Source organism: Elephantulus edwardii, unplaced genomic scaffold, assembly GCF_000299155.1.
Source record: "Elephantulus edwardii isolate Elephantulus edwardi_28Jun2011 unplaced genomic scaffold, EleEdw1.0 scaffold00008, whole genome shotgun sequence".
In the NCBI taxonomy this organism is placed as follows: Eukaryota; Metazoa; Chordata; class Mammalia; order Macroscelidea; family Macroscelididae; genus Elephantulus; species Elephantulus edwardii.
Window position 1 is genome coordinate 1193203 of NW_006399758.1, and position 13241 is coordinate 1206443.

The 13241-nt window shown below is 37.8% G+C and overlaps 1 protein-coding gene and 1 pseudogene across 1 annotated transcript in view; one reads left to right on the top strand and one right to left on the bottom strand.

Moving 5' to 3' along the window:
* Positions 1 to 12006, top strand: part of VCPIP1 (valosin containing protein (p97)/p47 complex interacting protein 1) — a 40064-nt gene extending 28058 nt beyond the window's left edge. Inside the window, exon 3 of the mRNA XM_006880422.1 lies at positions 11095 to 12006. Within this exon, the coding sequence (XP_006880484.1) occupies positions 11095 to 11966 (872 nt within the window). The 3' untranslated portion in view covers positions 11967 to 12006. The remainder of the gene's footprint in view (positions 1 to 11094) is intronic.
* Positions 7670 to 8632, bottom strand: LOC102850907 (annotated as a pseudogene).
* Positions 12007 to 13241: the final 1235 nt, after the last annotated feature.

Here is a 13241-nt window from a genome sequence, read left to right on the forward strand (position 1 = left end):
TTGGAGGCAAGATTCTGAGTCTCTGTCTAACATACTTTGGACATGTTGTGAGGAGACACCGGTCCTTGGAGAGGGACATCATGCTTGGGAGGGTGGAGGGACGGTGCACAGGAGGGGAAGGCCCTGTATGAGGTGGATTGATTCAGTGACTGGGGTAATCAGGATGGGAGAGTGTCAGAGACAGTGCGATTGGCACAAGACAGAGCAGAGTTTAGGGCTCTTGTACATAGGGTCACTATGAGTCGCAAGCAACTAGATGGCACATAATAACAACATAGTGACTCAATATATTTCTTCCATCTTCTTTTGTTTCTTGTTGGATCCTTGAAGATTTTGTCCATACCATCCTTCGGTATTGCATCTTGAGGCTTGAATTTGTTTTTTCGTTTTCTCAGCTTAAAAAATACCAACCATTTTCTTCCCTTTTGCGTTTCTGACTTTTAGCTCTATGCACATTTCATTATAATACTTTGTTTTGTCTTTTTGAAACATTCCATCGAATTCTTTTACTTTGTCATTTCTTTTGTTTTGGTTTTTGACATTCTATTCCAATTCTCAGTTTCTTCTGACATCCAGTTTGGTCTTGTCTTCTCTGCTTTTGTAATGACCTTTTGTTTCTTCATGGATGATAACCTTGATGTCATCCCACATCTCCTCTAGTCTTTGATCATTAGTGTTCAATGCTGGACTTTATGAAGAAGAATGTGGACTACAACCTTCAGTTTAGATTACATATCAACATCAAGAAAACAAAACTCCTTACCACTAGGCCGGTAGGCAATGTCATTACTTTGGAGAAATGATTGAAGTGGTCAACTGTTTGATCTTGTTTGGATCCAAAATCACCATCCTTTTTACCAGCAGTCAGAAGATCAAATGCTGTATTGCACTGGGTAAAACTACTGTCAAGGTCTCTCTAAATTGTTAAGGAGCAATGATAACAGTTTAAAGATTAAGGTGTGCCTGATTGAAGGCACTGTCTTTTTAATAACTTGTTATGTGTCTAAAAGTTGGGGACAATGGCTAAGAATGATGGAAGATGACTCAATGCCTTTGAGTTGTGATTTTGGAGAAGAGTATTGATTATCCCATGGACTGCCAAAAGGACTGTCTTGGAGGAAGTGCATCCAGAGTATTCCCTGGAGGCAAGGATGGTAAAGCTTTGTCTCACATATTCTGGACATGTTGTTATGAAGGGCTAATCCTTGGAAAAGGACATTGTGCTTGGAAAGGTAGAGGTTCAATGAAAGAGAGGAAGACCCTCAACAACATGGATTGACATAGTGACTGTAACAGTGAGCCCAAGTGTACAGGAAATGGCACAAGATCAGGCAAGGTTCAAAGTCATTGTTCATAGCGTCACTATGCGTAGTCAACTCAATAGCGCATAACAACTGCAACAGCATTGAATTACATACTATTATCCTTATTTGTCTTCTGTGATTTTTATAGTATTAGTTTTTATGTAGGACCTTGGGTGATTTCTGTATTAAGTGAAATATGGGTTGTTTCATTTCTCTACACAGAAATCCAGTCATGCCAGCATCATTTGTTACAAGGCTATCTTGTTCACCATTTAATAGACTTTGAGCCTTTGTCAGAGATCAGCTGTCTTTGTTATTGTTGTGTACCATCAAGTCAGAAACGGCTCATAGTTGACTAGTGAGTTTTCAGAAAGAGTAAATTGCATAGAAGGAGATTGCCCATTTTTCTCCTGTGGAACATCTGGTGGATTCAAACCTTTTGCCTTTGGGTTGGCAGCTAAACTCCGTACTACTAAGCCACCAGAACTTCCTAGCTGTCCATAGGGGGATAGATTTACTTCTGGGTTCACAGTTCAGTTCCCTTGGTGTGTATATATATGTGTGGTTGTATTGATATCAGCCTGTTTTGTCTATAGGGATGTATAGTATAGGTCATTGGCTCCAATAGTGTGAGTCTTCCTACTTCATCATTCTTCAGTAATGCTTTCCTTATCTAAGTTCTCTTTCTTTTCCATATAAAATTGTTGTTGTTGTATGCTCTACCTAGTGAGAACCAACTCAACGGTGACTCTCCAACCAGTTTTCAGAGATAATAAATCAGAAGGGAGGAAATTGCCCATCCTTTTTCCATGAAACAGTGGATTTGAACCGTCTGCCTTCGGAATTGTAGCACAACTTCTTAGAACTAGGTCACCAGAGCTCACCATATTAGTGACTAGTTTTTACATTAAGTTAAGGAATGTTATTAGAATATGGATCGCGATTATAATATATCTATAGATAACTTTGGATAACACTAACATTTTTATAGTGTTAAGTTCACAGGCATTTATTTATGCAGGTCTTTTGGTTTCTTTCAGCAGTGTTTTGTAGTTTTCTTCGTACAGATCTTTTTTGTGCCTGATTGGATTTACTTCTAGGTATTTTATTCTTTTAAGGATGCTATTGAAGGAATTTTGGAGGAGTAATGGTTAAGGAATTTATTTGATGAGCAGAAAGTTTAAACTTATCAGTTGCCTCACAGAAGGAAATTGGGCAGCCTGCTTCAAAAACCTTATAGGCCAATTCTCTTCTATTGTATAGGGTCATCAGTATGAGCTAAAAGAAATACTGCTAATGATATAATTGTCCCAATTTCCTCTTCAGGTTCTATTGTTGGTATAAAAGGATCCAACTGATTTTCCTATGTTTATCTTTTATCTTAGTTTGCAGAATCCTTCTGTTTCGGTAGCTTGCTTGTGGAATATTTGAGATTTTTTGTTCATAGTAGTATCCTATCATCTGTTAACAGGGATGATTTTACTTCTTCCTTGCCAAATTCGTGGGAGCTCTGGCATAGTAGTCTGTAAAGTTGTGCAGCTAACTCAAAGGACTGCTAATGTGAAAGTGGATGTATACATACTCTTAAGAGTTTGATTCCACCCACAGCACCGAGGGAGCAGGATGGACATAAGAGAGCAGATCTCCTCCCATGCGTTTTACAATCTTAGAAACCTGCTAAAGGATCAGTCAGGTGGTTCCAACTTAATGGCACTGAGAGTTACTAATTTAAATACTTCCTACCCCCTTATAATACAGGTCTGACTTCCAGTACGGTGTTGAATAAGAGCAGTGATTATGGACATCTTTGGTTCATGTTCTCAAGGGGGAATGAATGCTTTGAATTTCTCTCTCCTTTGAGAATAATATTGACTGTGATTTTATAGAATTGTCTTTTATTATACTGAGGCGTTTCCCTTGTATTCCTATTTTGCTGAGAGTTTATCAGGAATGGGTGTTGGGCTTTATCAGATGCCATTTCTGTCTAGATTGAGGTGATCATGTGATTCTTTTGTTTTATTTATGTGGATTACACTGATTGTTTTTCCAGTGTTGAGCTATCCTTGTGTTACCTGGTATGAATTCCACTTAGTCGTGGTGCATTATTTTTCTGATAAAGTCCTTGAATTCTGTTGGCTAGAACTTTGTTAAGCACTTTTTGTATCTATGTTTATGAAGGTTATGGGTCTTTAATTTTCTTTTGTTGTAGTGTCGTTTCCTGGCTTTGGTACAAGTGTTCTGCTGACTGAATAGAATGAGTTCAGGAGGATTCCTTCCTTTTCTGTGTTCTGACCTAGTGTGAGTAGTATTGGTGTCAGCTTTCTCTGAATGGTAGAATTCTCCAGTGAAGCTGCCTGGGTCAAGGCTTTTTGTTGTTTTGGGCAGTTTTTTGGTTTTGTTTTTCTTTTACCTTTTTAAATATCTTTTTTATTATTCAGTTTTTCTACCTTAGTTTGTGATGGTTTTGGTAGGTAGTGTGTTTCTAGAAATTTGGTCTTTTAGATTTTCAGATTTGTTGTTTGTTTTTCCATACTATTCTGTTATGATCCTTTTTAAAAAATTGAAAAATAGGTGGGTTTTTTTTTCCCCATGTCTCCCATCTCATTTCTTACTTGGCTATTTGCTCCTTCTGCTTTTTTGTTAGTCAAACCAGGAGTTGGTTGATTTTATTGATCTTTTTTTCAATGAAACATCTGGATTTATTAATGTTTTCTGCTGTTTTTCTCTTCCAGATTTCAGTCTTTCTGCTCTAATCATTATTATAATTGTTTTGGTAAACTCTGATGACTTAGTCTGTAGAGAGTTGTTTGTTTAACCCAAAAGCAGAGCCTTTCAGAGGGTTTGACTCTACCTGGAACTCTGGAAGAAAGATTTACAGCCTTGGGAACCCTGCAGAGGGTCAGCTATGAGTTGGTCCCGACATGATGGCAATGAAGGGTTTTTTTTTTTTAGTGAAAGTTTACAAATCATATTGAATTTTGGTGATGAATTTTGTTGTCTTCCTTTACTCTTCTCTTTCTAGTTGTGTCAGTGTAGAGCTAATGTTTTTATTTCTATCCTCATGTTTGGTTTTTGTGTTTGTTGCTATAAATTTACCTCTGAGCACTGCTTTTCTTGTGTCCTAAAAGTTTTAGTGTCTTGTGTTAGTTTTTTAGTGTTTTGATCAGAAAGTGCTTTGAATTATTTTGATGTCTGGGGATTTGTTGAGGCCCAGTTAGAATCCACCAGCTGCCCCATGGGGTAAAGATGGGCAGTCTCCTCTCATGCATATTATAGTTTATAAAAACCTGCTGGAGAGTCAGCTATAAGTCAGTTACAGCTCAAGGGTAGTAAATGGGTAAGCAACCTTTGTGGCCTTCAGTGTGTTCTAGAGAATATGTGTTGAAAAGAATATATACGTTGCTGCTTTTGAGTACAGTGTTCTGTTTATGTCTGTGAGGTGAGGTTGATTCATTGTGGAATTTAAAGCGCCATTTTCTCTAGGTGCATGTTTGTTGCACTGCTAACCAAAAAACCCAGTGAACTTCTCCAGCAGTTCAAAGCCACCCAAGACCTTGTGGGAGAAAGAGGGCAGTTCCCTCCAGTTCAGATTTACAGCCTCAGTTGCTATGAGTTGGAATCAACTTGATAGCTGTGATTTTTTTTGATCCTTCACAAAAAGGGGGTGTGTTATGGAGCTATTTGTCTTTTCAATGCTATTCACCTCAATTGCCATCTAGTGGAAACTGACTCGTAGCTGACTCTCCATCACATTTTCCAGGGCTTTAAATCACATGAGAGGGAAGTGCCCATTTTTATTCCACGGAGCAGCTGGTGGATTTGAACCACCAAAGCGGTTTGGAAATGTAGGTGAGCAGCACAAGTCCTTACTTACTTCACCGCCAGAGCTTCCATATGCTGTCAGAATGTGTTTTATCTACTTTGGAACCTATCCATTGTGTGTGTGTATATATATATTTATGATTATTATGTTCTCTTGTTGGAGTGGCCATTTGGTAACTCTAAAGTCCTTCCTTAGCTTTAATGACAAATTTTGTCTTCCTTATAGTCTGTTTTATCTTTATGTCTAAAATGTGTCTCTAGTAAATAGTGGATTGATGAATTCTGGGGGGGGTTTGGTATTTTTATCCATCTGTACCAGATGATGGGCCTTTAGCCAGGAATGCTGCTGTTTTGTCTCAGTATGGCCACTACCTCATACAGCCTTCCTGCTTTTGTACTCTTTACTTCTTCTTGACATTAAATCTAATTCTTCAGCCTTGCCTTTAATGCTCAGGATTCCAAACTGTCATCTCCAACTGAATTTGTTTTCTCAGGTCTTTGTTGTAAGAGTGACATTCTTTTTTTTTTTCTTCTGTACATTGTCCAGAGCTTTAATAGTAGTAATTGATAAATAAATATATAATTTTATTTTAACTTTTTTTAATTTCCATTCATTCATTATTGCACATTTTCCTCCGCATCACACCCCTCAGTTCGCACATCTCTTTGAGTAAAAATTATTTCATTGTTGTACAATTCCCCCCCACCCCTGTCCACTTGCTGTGCAGCTCTTATTCTGCACTGTTCTCATTCAAATAATACCTAATAATGTATTTCTTTTAAACAATCTCTCCCTCATTCAGTACAGCGTACATTATTTATCCCCTCTTTTCTTAATTCCTCCCAACCCCCATGTGAGGTCTGTTTTATAACAGTGGCATTATGCATTATTTGTCCTTTTGTGACTGAGCTATTTCACTTAGCATAATGTCCTCCAGGGTCACCCATTTTGTATCATATTTTATAAATTCCTTGTTTTTCAGTGCTGCATAGTATTCCATTTTGTGTGAATATACCACAGCTTCTCTATCCACTTGTTTGTTGATGGGTACTTTGGTTGTTTCCATCTTTTTGCTGTTATAAACAAAGCAGCAATAAACATGAGTATGCATATACCTGTTTGGGTGGCAGTTCTGGTTTCTTTAGGGTGTATTTCCAGTAGTGGAATTGCTGGATCAAATGGTATTTCTATTTCCAACTTTTTGAGATAGTGCCATACTGTCTTCTTTAAAAGTTGCATCATTTTCCACTCCCACCAACAGTAAATAAGGGTTCCAGTTTCTACACAATCTCGTCAGCATTTGTTATTTACTGCTCTATTGAATTTTGCTATTGTTGCTGGTGTGAGATGACATCTCATAATTGTTTTGAGTGACATTCTAAGCTGTCTGACAATGCAGCATCTTGGACTGCATTCCTTTTTTTGAGGGCTTTTGTGACATTCTGTGGAATAATGATTTTATTTTTTCTTGTGATGTTTTTCTTTAATCAGGGTAATGTTGAAGCTGAAAAATGTTTCTCCTTTCCTTATGAAATATTTTGTGCTAGCTTTGGTATGGGTTTTTTCCCCTTTAAATGCTTAGTAGAATTTACAAGTAATACTATCTATGCTTAGTGGGGGGGGTTTTTTGGTTTTTAAAAATATTTTTTTTTTATTTCATACTACTTTGCTTATAAAATTCAGATACATTGTTTTTCATACCAGATCTTTCCCATTTTCTTTACTCATCTTATACTCTACCTATCAAATTGTATGACCCTATGATTATACTTTACCCCCATCCCCGCCCATCCTTACCCCTCTGCTTCTACCTTTCCCCCCTTGGATACTCATACCTATTTTACTTGGTATCTTTCTATTTCTACAATAATGGTCTTATATGTATTTATCCTATGGGACTGAATTAGTTCACTTAGCATAATGCTCTCCAGTCCCTCCTAAGTTAGGTAGTAATTTTTGAAATAATTTATCCTACATGCTGTGTAGCATTCCATCATGTGAATGTACCACAGTTTCTCAATCGATTTGATTGTGGTTGGACATTTGAGCTGTTTACATGATCTTGAGATAGTGAATAACGCTGCTATGAATATTGGTGTACAAATCTCTCTTTGTGTCTCATTTCTAATTTTCTTGGGGTATATTCCAAGTAGTGGAATAGCTGGGTCATATGCAATTTTTATGTTCAGCTTTTTTTTTTAAAGACATTTATTCAGTGTCATGATCAGACTATTACATTTAGCAATTAACAGCATGGGTGCAAAAAAAAAAAAAATCATCTACATTTAAACCCTTGTTTTCGGAATGCTTTACACTTTCCACAGAACAGAAACTAAAATAACCTGTTATACAATTAGTCACAAATACAGTCCTCGAGTTTTTTGCCCATACACATGAGTATTGTCTAAAATATGTCTTCTTTGTAGCAGCTAGGCCCTGCCACCACTGTGCTTGGCTGAGTTCACAAATCTGTTGTAACCTGTAGCTTCCCTATCACTTCTCTGGCTCTCCTCTCCTGCTAAGCTTTGTTTCCTGGCAGTTACTAAAACTGTCTGCCACTGCCATAGCTGCTACTGCTACTTGAACCACCATAGCCACCTTGGTTTCGTGGTTTGGCAAAAGATTGACCACCACCACCATAAGGACCAGAGCTTCTGCCTCCAAAATTTCCTCCCTTCATGGGTCCAAAATTTGAAGATTGATTGTTGTAATTGCCAAAATCATTGTAGCTTCCACCACCTCCAAAGTTGCTTCCATCATTACCAAATCCATTATGACCATCTCCACTGCCTCCATATCCTCCACCGCCACGACTGCCACCAAAGCCACCTCGTCCACTGAAGTTTCCTCCTCGACCAAAGTTGTCATTCCCACCAAAACCGCCTCCACGGCCACCACCAAAGTTTCCAGAACCACTTCGACCTCTCTGGCTGGAAGAGGCACTGGCCATCTCTTGCTTTGACAGGGCTTTCCTTACTTCACAAATGTGACCATTCACAGTATGATATTTCTGAATAATGATTTTATCTACAGAATCAGGGTCATCAAAAGTTACAAAAGCAAAACCCCTTTTCTTGCCACTGCCTCTGTCAGTCATGATTTCAATCACTTCAATTTTCCCGTACTGCTCAAAATAATCTCTTAAGTGATGTTCTTCAGTGTCTTCTTTAATTCCACCACCAAAGATCTTTTTCACAGTTAAGTGGGCACCTGGTCTTTGAGAATCTTCTCTGGAGACAGCCCTCTTAGGTTCCACCACCCTTCCATCCACCTTGTGGGGCCTTGCATTCATGGCTGCATCCACCTCTTCCACAGTTGAGTATGTGACAAAACCAAAGCCTCTGGAGCGCTTGGTATTTGGATCTCTCATTACCACACAGTCTGTGAGCGTCCCCCATTGCTCAAAATGGCTCCTCAGACTTTCATCCGTCGTCTCGAAGCTCAGCCCCCCGATGAATAGCTTCTGCAGCTGTTCGGGCTCTTTAGGAGACTCTGACTTCGACATGGCGGCGGTGGGAATAAACTCTTTTGCGATGATGCTTCCTCGGCAGCGTTCTCCTTCAGAAAGCTATGTTCAGTTTTTTGAGGAAACACTAAACTGCCTTCCTGAGTGGTTATACCATTTTACAATCCCACCAACAGTGTATAAGAGTTCCTATCTCTCCAAAATTTATTACTTGCTCTCTCGTTAAACTTTGCCACTGCTACTGGGGTGAGATGGTATCTCATTGTGATTTTGATTTGTATCTTACTGCCAGTAATTTGGAGCATTTCTTCATGTGTCTGTTGGCCATTCAAATAACTTCTGCAGTGAAAGGTCTTTCCATTATCTTTTGCCCATTTTGTGATTAGATATAAATTTTTTTTCTTGTGGAGGCCCTGTAGGATTCTGTAAACGTTTGTTACCAGACCCTTATCCGAAATGGTATTGCCAAATGTTTTTTTCCCAGTCAGTAGGTTTTCTTTCACTCTGTTAGAAAATGTTTTTGATGTGCACAGGGGTTTAATCTTTAGAAGGTTTTAGTGAGTTTTTCTTATCATTTCACAAATACAATTTTTCAAAATAGAGTAATCTTCAGATAGGGAGTGCTGGTTGCCTAGTGGCAAGAAGCTGCGCTGCAATCCCAAAAGCATGCAATTTGAGGCCAGCTGCTCTTTGGGAGGATGGATAGTCAACGGCAGTCAACAACCCCACCACCACCTTTTGGCTATTGTGACTAGTGCAGTAGCAAACATTAGTGTACAAGTGTCTGAGTCTTTGTTTTCAAGTCTTTTGGCTATATACCTAGGAGTGGAATTGTTGGGTCACTTAGTAGTGCTAGTTTTTTATTTGGTTGGGTTTTTTTAGGAACTGCCACACTTATCCACAGCAGTCATCCAATTTTGCATTCTGAGTAACAATGAGTTAAGAATTTAATTTTCCCCATTTTGTACCTAACATTTATAATTTTTTTTTATTTTTTAAAAATCTTAGTTATCCTGTTGTTGTGTACCATCAAGTTGGAACCAATCCATAGCTGACCCTCCACTGGGTTTTTAGAGGCAGTTAATTGGGAGAAGCTTGCCAGTCCTTCTCCATTGGAGCATCTGGCAGATTCGAACCATGTGTCTTTGGGATTGCAGTGTAGATTCTTACCACTAGGCCACTAAAGCTCCCTAGACAGCCTATAGAATTATCCTAGCTGGAATGAAATCTCATTGAGGTTTTTATTTGTATCTCTCTGATGATATCATATCATATTTACCATCATTTCATGTGGTAGGCATTTAGATGTCCTCAAGTCCTTTGTTGTTTTTTGTTGAGATTTTAGATAGATAGATAATAGATTATTGTTGGATATGTGGTTTCCAGTGAGTCTCCTAGTTGGTAACTCATTCATTTCCTTTTAAAATTACATTTTTTAAAATTGTAAGTTGAAAAAGGTTTGCTGTTCCACTCATACACATGTTGGATGAAAGTTTACACAGCAAATTGGCTTTCCTTTCAACAATTCAGTATAACATTACTTATCCCACTACTTACTTCTTTTTCCTGTTTATATCTCCTTTCCTGACCTTCAGAATTTTGTCCTTGGCAAATCTTGCCCTTTTGATCTCCAGTGATTGATTTTTCTAAGGAGTATGAACCCTCTATTGGTTTCATTCATATAATAAATTGGTCTACTGTTTGGCTGAAAATAGACCCATATCTGTGACTTCAATCCAGGCCTCAAAGGCACCTCTGGGGCAGTCTTGGTCGGGCATTCCACCAGTCCCTGTCAGACCACTATGCCTGGTTCTTTTTTAATGATTTTGGTATTTGTTCCACATTATTTCTCCTACACTCTCTAAGACCTTCTAAGGTAATTAATTAACTTCAGAGCAGTGAGCAATGGTAGTCAGGTACCATCTAAGTTTTCTAGTCTCAAACCCCATCCAAAGAGGTTTGGATGGTTCTTTAGTAGTTGTCCTTGTTCTTGGTGTGGAGTTGCATCTTGGATGGCTCCTCACAAGCTTAAGACCCTAATGGCTGTTCACTAGTTTTTCTTTGTGGGCTGTATTATGCCTGTCAACTTTGATGTTCCTTGGAACCATAGTCTTTGGTTCCCAGATGCAGTAACTCATTTCTGCTAGGTATTTTTCTAAGTTTATTACTTAAATTTTAGAAAATTAAATTATATTTTCTTATCACTTTATATTACATTTACCTTTCAGTTCAGCTTTTTGTTTCAACCTCTTTTTTTAACTTTACTATTAGGACAATGACTCTTTTCTTTTTTGAAAAAATACCACCCAAATCTTTTGGGAGAATTACTTTAATGATGGTGACATTTCTTTTTTGGCAGTAAATTTTATTTTGTTTTAAAAACTGTTTTCTGGAAATTGTTATTTAAATGTTGCTATTTCAACTGTCATAATCTCTATAACATTTTTGCTGATACCTGTAGTAGGATTTTAAAATACTAAATCTCTTTTCTCCTCCTTTAGGCATGGCTGATGGCAAGCATTGCACTTTTCCACATCTACCGGGAAAAACCTTTGTCTATAATGCTTCTGAAGATAGATTGGAATTGTGTGTGGATGCTGCAGGACATTTCCCCATTGGTCCTGATGTTGAAGATTTAGTTAAAGAGGCTGTAAGTCAGGTCCGAGCAGAGGCCACTACAAGAAGTAGGGAATCAAGTCCTTCACATGGGCTTTTAAAACTAGGTAGTGGTGGAGTTGTGAAAAAGAAATCCGAGCAACTTCATAATGTAACTGCCTTTCAGGGAAAAGGGCATTCTCTAGGGACTGCTTCTAGTAACCCACACCTTGATCCAAGAGCTAGGGAAACTCCCATTGTAAGAAAGCATACTACAGGGACAGACTTTAGTAATAGTTCCACTAAAACAGAGCCTTCTGTATTCACAGCTGCTCCTAGTAACAGTGAGCTTATTCGAATAGCTCCTGGAGTAGTAACAATGAGAGACAGCAGGCAGCTTGATCCTGATTTGATTGAGGCCCAACGAAAAAAATTGCAGGAAATGGTTTCTTCTATTCAGGCTTCAATGGACAAGCACTTGCGGGATCAAAATACAGAGCAGTCACTGTCTGATCTTCCTCAAAGGAAAGTAGAAGTTGTGAGTTCTGCTGCAAAGCCTGGGACTCTTCAGAGTGGCTTTCCTGAAACTTTTTCTGTAACTGGTGGCACTGAAAATTTGAATACAGAAACAACTGATAGCAGTGTGGCAGATGCACTGGGAGCAACATTCTCTACAAGGTCAAAAGCACAAAAGGGAAATTCTGTGGAGGAGCCTGAAGAGATGGATAGTCAAGATGCTGAGATGACTAACACAACTGAGCCAATGGATCACTCTTGATTTAATTAGAAGCTTATATAAGGGCAGTGTTTATTGTGAATATGTAATATTTGTTGGCTGGGCCACATAACTTGATTAGCCATTAAAAATCTTGTATGTATATTTCAAAGATTATATCTTGTTATTCACTGCATGACAAATGTGTGGTTGGTAATAGCTTTTAATATACTGCTGCCCAGACTGGCTCTGAATTACCTTTACATTAGTTATTAGATCTGCTCAGATGAATTTCTCCCATATATGTTGGTTCATTGGATGTTCTTTGTAATTTTAAGTCCATGAAAGTCTTAATGTTTTAGACATAAAAATTCTCTTTGCTAAATGTTTGTTATCCAAAAGGCTAGAAGTGGGAAAGAAGTGAGATTTTTGCTAATGTTGATATCATCAAGGTAAACTATCCCACATATTTATGAGAATGTCAGAAAGTTTGTTATTGAACTAAATTGTATTCTAAAATTTATAATATGATTTTATTAGGCTCTATGGGATCCTGACATTTCCGTGAACGTATACACATTCATAGAGATATGTATTCTTGATGAAAATATCTTTAGAATAGAGTGTAATGATATTTTGCTGATTTGAGCAAGGTTAGGCAGAAAAAGTATTCTAGAAAGATAAAGTCATTATGATTCAGTTATGTTGCTGTACCAGCCAACAGAGCCAATTTTGTGGTCTGTTGTTGATAATATGTTACCATTGTTATTTGAATCCTGACTTGGTCAGGAACCACCTACATTTTTTTTTTAATCTTGCAGAAAAGTTGATTGCAAAATGGTAGAAAAGACAAAAATAATGGTAATGATAGTTAATGATTTATAATTTACAGAGTTTGTCAGATTCACAGAGAATTTATAAATAAGAATTTATCTTTATGAATGAGTTACCCTGATCTACAATTTTGATCAATGGTATTTAAGCTTGAATATGCTAAGTGTCTTTGAGCCCCTTTGAACCAAAAATGTTTTCCTTTCTTCCTTTGAGTCCATAAAATTTTCTTTATTTGTTGGCATCACTTGGTTTTAGCATGCAGATTTTGCTGCATCATACCCTAATCAACATGACATTTGCCTAAATAGTGTATTCATTAAATCCTCTGTGCCAGCTTCCTTGAGAAGCAGCCTTCATGCTTACTCCTTAAAGACAAAGAATGTTTATACTGAGATTGGTATTGCACTATCTTACCCTATTTTACAAATTTGTATTCTCAAATGTACATTTTAATCCATCTTTTTCCTCTGTTCACCCAATTAAGTTGAATTTGAATGGATGAAA